The 7,850-nt window shown below is 40.2% G+C and overlaps 1 protein-coding gene across 2 annotated transcripts in view; it reads left to right on the plus strand.

The window, feature by feature from the left end:
* LOC118406662 (hsp90 co-chaperone Cdc37-like) overlaps positions 1-5,350 on the plus strand; it is an 8,603-nt gene extending 3,253 nt beyond the window's left edge. Inside the window, exons 4-11 of one of the 2 annotated variants that reach the window (XM_035806910.1) lie at positions 62-166; positions 400-450; positions 818-1,039; positions 1,909-2,024; positions 2,483-2,603; positions 3,041-3,109; positions 3,236-3,315; positions 3,722-5,350. In XM_035806910.1, coding sequence (XP_035662803.1) covers positions 62-166; positions 400-450; positions 818-1,039; positions 1,909-2,024; positions 2,483-2,603; positions 3,041-3,109; positions 3,236-3,315; positions 3,722-3,902 — 945 coding nt within the window. In that variant the 3' untranslated portion in view covers positions 3,903-5,350. The remainder of the gene's footprint in view (positions 1-61; positions 167-399; positions 451-817; positions 1,040-1,908; positions 2,025-2,482; positions 2,604-3,040; positions 3,110-3,235; positions 3,316-3,721) is intronic. The other variant, XM_035806911.1, reaches the window with a different exon arrangement.
* Positions 5,351-7,850: the final 2,500 nt, after the last annotated feature.

Genomic DNA, 7,850 nt, shown 5'->3' on the forward strand with positions numbered 1-7,850 from the left:
GTTCTGTATAGAAGGTTCAGGTGCAGGAACAGCCTTTGATTTCCATTTGTGTTTTGTACAGGAGGTTGAGGCACAGGTGTTGAAGCTGCAGATGGAGATGAGTGAGCTACAGAAACAGGAGAAAGAGTGGAAACAGAAGGAGGAGGAACTCACCAAGAAGGAGAAGGTGGATTGTCTTTCATTGTTACAAAAAGGCAGAAGTGTGTAAACCTTTTCCTTACTATCAATGCTGTATTCTCCTTAGAAATTACTGGTTTAAGTCTTTTGTAATTGAGTAAGGGAAGTTGCCAGTCATAATTGTTTAGACTTGATAGTTGGCATATTGTATGTAGGTTACGCCTAGGGTATATCAAAATTTGTATGTATGAATGATTTTTTGGGTTCATGTTTATTTTACAGCTGACACCATGGAATGTGGACACCCTCAGTAAAGACAAGTGGGAGAAAACAGTGAGTGTCAAAAGCTACTTTCACTTTTACTTTGTACCTCTGTACATTCTGGCCATTTCAACAATGAAATGTGTGTTATTATGAGACATTGAGAGGAACTATCTACAATTTATTTTTATTTATTAAAATGCAACAGTACATTACACAGCTACAATAACAGTAAAGATTTCCAATAATCTATACTATGATATGATGGGCCCCAAAGACTAAAATACAGATGTTGCAAAATATAACTTTCTCTGAAGGCAACCTATACATGGTCTTAACTTTGCAGAGTCTATTTGAGAATCTTTTAAGGTAAAGATAACTCTATAGATGATAGACCGAAGTCTTCCGTCATACAAACTAACAATGTGTTTTATCCCAGGTCATCAATAAGAAACCTGCCAAGAAGGCGGACCCAACAGAGGATGAGAAGGAGGAGATGCAGAGAACGTTTGTGGAGAAGAACGAGAAGCTGTGTAAGAAGTTTGGGATGTTTAAGAAGTATGATGACTCCATGCAGTTTCTGGGGGACCACCCGGAGCTGGTGTGTGACGAGTGTGCAAACTACCTGGCCATCTGGTGCATCAACCTGCAGGTGGAGGAGGTGAGGAGGACTTTTTTTGGCCTTCACAGCATGCAAAATACCCACTTGCACATTGCAACCACTTTTTGCTTGGTGCAACTTACTTCTAAACTCAGGCTGCACAGGGTGCAACTTAGATTTTGAGCCTCAGAACTCAATTTTGTTGTCAATTTACTTGGAAGAAATAAACGGACCGAGGCAGCTCCATTTCATATCAGCCTTTTTTTCAGAAATTAGTAAATTGTAGGTGGTGCAACTAGTTTTTGTCCCAGGTTGCACACTGTCCAACCTGGCTCAGAAAAGTATTTTGTACACTGCCTTCAGGGGTGGACAGGGTTGGACAAGTTTTCTTAAATCAACTTGTCCTATCAGGCAAGTACATAAAAGTTCTACTCGCCCAAACCAATTTCTCACTTGCCCAAAATTTAAACGTCATATTTGTTGCGGGGATGAATGTTGTTTACAAACATGATTACGGAAAGCATGATTAAACAAGGGTATTTTTGAGGCATCTGGGATTTATTTGCCTCTTTGGTGGCAATAATTGGAGTTGAACCAGGGTAAAAACAAAACAAAAATGTCATCACATGCAACAGAGGAGAACAGTCCCGGAAACATCCTGAGGTCAATTATCGGCCTCTTAGTGGCTGTCTATGGTACTGCAGGAAGCATTCACATCTTTTTATGAAGCATCCAGACCCATCCAGTGTAGACTAGTGTTCTACAAATGTTAGGCCATAAAGCCAAGTTTAAAGTTCCAAATGAACTAGCAACATGCAACATAGTCATTTCAAACTTTTAATTGTCGCAGGTTCATTGTACATTGTGTAGCTTCATTGTGCCTTGTATAGAATCAGATTGATACCTGATGTTTCCAAAATTCCACTCAGAAAACTGCCCTGATGGAACAAGTAGCCCACCAGACTATCATCATGCAGTATATCCTAGAGTTAGCCAAGAGCCTGGACGCAGACCCCCGGGCGTGTGTCAAGCCTTTTTTCTCAAGGTATTGTATAGCCTGGTATCAGGCATCTTAGGTGTTACAGACATCACATCCTCATTTTATTATGTTAACCTTCATGGGAGGGAAACATATTGTTTTTGCTTCGTTTCTTCCTCTTCTTCTACAAACAAAGTCAATGACCTGTACCAGATGGCTAGTCACCATGGTTACTGGAAGTCTGTAAGACACCCTGTGGCCACTAAGAAAGAACTAGTAGGTCTGGTCATCAGACACAATGGATGTGTTTGAGAACAAAGCCTTAGTTTGTTAGGACCATGTGAATGTAAATATCATATATTTGCTTCAAATGTTACCTTTCTAGTCTTATTTCAAATTACTACTCTGCAGAATCAAAGTCTTTCTTTTTGTAAATCATGCGTCAAACATAGGTGCATATGAGCCAATTTAGAGGCCATTTTTAGAAAGCACTGAATTTTTCATTTGACATTTTTCTTGTATAGAATCAAAACAGCAGACAAGCAGTACACAGATGCTTTCACTGATGAACTGGAGTCCTTCAAAGTCAGAGTCAGAGGCCGAGCAGAGGCTCGCATCGAGAGAGCCATGAAAGAAGCAGAAGAGGTATGGTATAAAACTGTTCATCTGTATCTGTGTCAGGGCAGGTTAAATTAGAGCTGTGCAGGTATTTCTGGTGTCTACCTGCACCTATTGCTGGTCCATGTACTGGGTTTTATACATAATGTCTTACGATGTAGCTGTACATGGATTGTTATTAGCTGCATTGACTGTTACCACCTGTAAGGTATAAAAGAAAATATAGCAATGGTTCCTGAACAATTTTAGCATTACCAGAGTGATGCAGGTAAAATTTGTCTGGCACAGGTAATTGTCAATGGTACCAGTGCAGGAATGCAAAAAAAAGCATTTCAAGCCCCATGTGTGTATGTATGCATTTATTGATTACAGTCAATGTGCTATTTCTTTCATATTTTATCTTGGGCTCTTGGGCTCTGAGTCTCAAAGATACGTGTATGACGTCTATGATATCTTCTATACAGGAGGAAAGACAAAAGAGACTGGGACCAGGGGGCCTGGATCCCGTCGAAGTCTTTGAATCTCTTCCACAGGTAGTTTTCTTTCCAAGACATTTGACACCTTTTTAACAATGTACTTGTATCCATTTCTGCAATTCTATGTAATGACAAGTTGTAATATGTCATGACAAGTTGTAACACTCCCCCCCTCCCCCCCAGGTGTTGAAGGATTGTTTTGAGAAGCAGGACATCCCCATGTTACAGAAGGCCATCACTGAGCTGCCCGAGGAGGATGCCAGGTATGCACCTTTTTCTTTAGCCATGTTCTCAAGGATGTAGCCAATCCTCTTTGTAGTCTTTTTGTTCTTGGAGATATATTCCAACTACAACGTATATCCTACGTGTATTAAGTTGGAATACTTCTCAATCCACTTCTTCATAGACATTTAATGTACTCATGGTCATTACTTGCACCTACCAGTCAAACCTGCCCAAGAAGACCACTTTGGGATGATAAAGTCTGGTCTATAGGGACAAGTGGTCACTATAGACAGGATTATTAATGCTCATGAAGAAACCACCAAAAAGTGGTCACACTGGCCAGGTGTTGTGTAGAGGTGGCCACTTGTAAGGGTTTGACTAGACTTTTCAACATTACAATGATACAATTTTTCTTGCACTGATTTGGTTGATCTTGTTCCCAAGACATCACATTGACAGGTGTATCAAGGCAGGGCTGTGGGTTCCCCAGGACACAACAACACCTCCTCCCACAGAACACACGGTTTCCCACCAAGGCACCAGACGAGAACGCGGACACGGTTTTACGGCGGAGAAAAGCGACGGAAGACGGAGAGCCGGACAGCGACCAGGAGGAAGACGATAGTCCTGAAGACGATAAGCCAGAGGGATGGCAGTGTCGTATACAGTAGTGATTGGCAGTGGTTTCCATGACAGCAGAACATTTATTTCAGCTTACTCCATGAGTTTGCACTTCAGAAACTTGAGTAAAACTTCACAGTCCAGCCAGCAATCCATTTTCTTGAGAAGTGTGAGTGAAGTGATGGAGAAAAAGTGTGGATACTTGAAAACGCAGTTCATGCTACACTTACTGGCAGGCAATCAAGGATTGTAACAGCTTTGGACTAGCCTGAAATCTACACTCTGCTTCATGGAAACCACGGAATTGGTCAATTTCATTTTACATTTCAAAGACTCTTTCTGTTCCAGCCCTCTCAGTTTCACTACAGCATCCCGGATCAAAAACATCAAAGAAATCTGGCTTTATTTTCTTCCCGACGTGGATTGTTTATTACAAAAGTTCCTCTGTTCCCCCCATAGATACCACATGAAGCGGTGTGTAGACTCAGGCCTGTGGGTACCAAACGCTAACGACAAACCACCAGAAGAAAAGCCAGCAGAGGAGGAGGAAGAAGTGTATGAAAAAGTGCCAGATGATGATGTTGATTAGCACTTGAACTTAACAACTTAGTGGAATTGTTACAATAAGATGTAGAGTTAAAATGTGTATGGTCACTACCACCTTCAGATTATAGAATGTTTATTTTGTAAAAGGTGTTAAAGATGTATGTGGTACATGTACATGTAGGACAACCACTCGGACACAAGGCTATGTACAAGTACTTAAACTGTAACAGTTCAGTAACAAAATGTAAACATATAACAGTAAAAATTCGGATTGTATAATCTAAGTTGCATCAATTACAGTAATACATGTGTAAGAGACAGCTACATATGTAAGAGACACTCACAATTGCTCTGAGTATATAATAGCCTGGGTGCCATCTTATGAAGTATCCCTGGTCTTAATCTTTTTGCATGTTAAATCAGTGGTTTCCAAGCAACTTGAGCTAGCAGTTACTACAGGGGATGATGCCCAGGCTAAGTGTATATGCTTTAATCTCCAAGCAGATCCTACGGTGATCCTACAAGATAGTATCAAAGCTGCCCAAGGAGTGTAGCCGGCTAAGGGAGTCAAACGGGCACCGAAGAAGTTTGATACTATACATTACGCACCGTGGATCTGGTTGGGGATTATATATGCTTCACAATCACATATTTGTGCAGTACATGAGTGTACAATTCAAACAATAGTTATTCGTTTATTCACCTAATGAGAAGAAAGAACTTTTCTTGATTTTTTCCCCAATAATGAGGACTCAATATACAAGAAACTATCAAACAGATCTCTTGTTTTCTTACGGAAGGTTTAATGCTGTAGTTGATTACAGTTGTTATGTTATGTGTAAGTTGTCAATGTTGGTAACTACTGTGCTTCCCTACCCTGCAGGTAAATAAAAAGATGCTTGTACATGTCGTTGTGTTTTGTCATTGGATGTGTCAACACAAGTTGCCAACTAGTAATTCTCGAAAGTTTCAAAGCAAAATCTAAATTCTTTAGTTGTGAATGAAAGGTGGCTTTTGTATATATCCATACGAGCAATCGGTGTTTATATCCGGGGTATTCAGCGGTTAGTGCCTACCAGGACGTCATTAGATTGGATTAAAAATTGATATTTAAATTATCAGATCAAATTACCTGTTAATATGTAAATCAATCGTTTGCCAAACACCTGCTTTTTGCCTACTACTGCGTCACCGTGACATCATGGCGATCGCTCGTATTCAGCCATGTTTCTTTTTGCCTGATACAAAGGCATACGTTCTTCCCATACTTTTGGTATAACTCTGCTGCATTAAAATTCAAACTGGAAAAGTAACATTTTCAAGCAAATACATGTTTACCTTCACATGGTCTAGCCTAACATTACAGAAACTGATCTGTTTATTCTTACATTTATATATATATATATATATACATGACCAGCACCTCCAGTTCTGTCTTGCCACTTGCTATATGATGTAATCGAACATTGCAGATGCATTCATTCCAGATCATCGATTTGCCTTACTTGTTTGAAGAAGTACCCTGGGTGCCAAACCAACGATGCGGGTCGCCAGCCAATTTAGTACCAGGGCCGGCCAAATCTCCCCACAGCGCTAAACTACATCGATAGGCATACTGTCATGTACCACCAAAATACGGCTGTCGGGCCGGTACATAGTCTGGTAACCAGTTTAAGGAAGAAGAAGAATTCGAACAAAAACTGTTTTGTTCCCTTTAAAGAAATTGACATGCAATCTTTGATCACATGAAAATTGGTACGCTGTATTGGTAAATTGGTCTGAGAGGTGAGATTGATTATTAATCTCGACTCAGAAACAATTATTGGAAAATTGAAAAGCAGCTTGTACCAATCACCAGTCCCAAAAGTTAATTTATTTCTTGTGAAGGGTCTAGACAATTATCTTAACACTGTTATAGGCCAGGTACCATAGTTTCATCAGCAACAAAACCCAGATGCCAATTCCTTGTCGTTTAAACGGGATGCTGATCCATCCTCTCCTCGACACCCTTTAGAACAGATTTTGTATCTTTGGACATATGGCCAGTGACTAGTCTTCTGATCTCTAGACATTCAATTTTTCGTTTGTCTTGTCTAGTGGTGTTCGACAGAGGCACGTACGACAGCAAGTCTCATCGCTGTTTCAGCACCAGATTCTGAGTCAACAGCTCTAGGAACAAGATAACCTAGCCACAATCTCTGAGGAACTACAGCCGACGCAGCAAGATAACACTCCCGTCAATCAGACAGCTCAAGGAGGCGCAATGTCTGGAACTACCGTAGAGCCGCGGTCCATACAGATGCAGCTGCGGGACGTCACCGTTCATCACACGCCTGGAGCAGATACTGTGGCTGAGGGTGTTTATGAGAATGACGATGATGTGACTGAAGATGCTTATGAGAATGATGATGATGTGACTCAAGATGTTTATGAAAATGCTGATGTGACTGAAGGTGTTTATGAAAATGATGATGATGTGACTGAAGGTGTTTATGAAAATGATGATAACATGGCAGAAGATGTTGATGAAAATGAAAATGATGATAATATAGCTGAAGGTGTTTATGAAAATGATACTGATGAGGCTGAATGTGTTTATGAGAATGATGATAATACGGCCGAAAGTGTGTATCAATATGACAATAATGAGTCTGAAGACGATGATGGACATGAAAACATTGACTCAAATGGACCAGCTGAAGGTGCCAACCCTTCTTCGGGTAGGCTAATCACAGATACCGTAAATAAGCAAGTTATCTCCACTTCGTTTGAATTTGGAAGATGCTATTTTGTTGCATTGATCTCCTGGAATGATCGTCCAATAAGTAAAACTATTTTCACTACACTGCAGTTGGTTGTATCCTGGTCCCAATAAAACATATTCCATGGAGTTGCTGGTCAAACAATTGTTTCGGATTAATCATAAGGCCCGGGCTATGCAGTAAATAGCACGTTATCATAAGCCCGGGCAATGTTTGTTATTTTCAGGTATTTGCAGCCAGAGAATTATCTTATAATTCGATCACTGTATTTGCTGTTTTGTTGACAGCGATGGCAAATACAGCAACGTTAAATGAAAATCTAATATAGAGGATGGCATAACCTTACAGTCAGACGAAATACATTCACTTTCTAGACTTCAATTAATCGCCAGTTTGATAATCTTAAAGATTTTGAATCATGTCGGTTGGACAGGTAAGAAAAGCTGTTGCAAACTCAAGGAAATTTCCAGGAAAAATTTGCTTCTTTCGGGATTGTAATGTGAACATAAAATGACATATAAAGTGTAGTTCATCTTCCACTGCTTTCCCTGTACAGTATTTACATTTTACCTTTCGTCAACGGACACATGTAATATAAAAAGCACATACGGTTATGCCCACAGCCTTCGTCCTAATAAAGGGAC

Source organism: Branchiostoma floridae, chromosome 19, assembly GCF_000003815.2.
Source record: "Branchiostoma floridae strain S238N-H82 chromosome 19, Bfl_VNyyK, whole genome shotgun sequence".
Classification (NCBI taxonomy): domain Eukaryota; kingdom Metazoa; phylum Chordata; class Leptocardii; order Amphioxiformes; family Branchiostomatidae; genus Branchiostoma; species Branchiostoma floridae.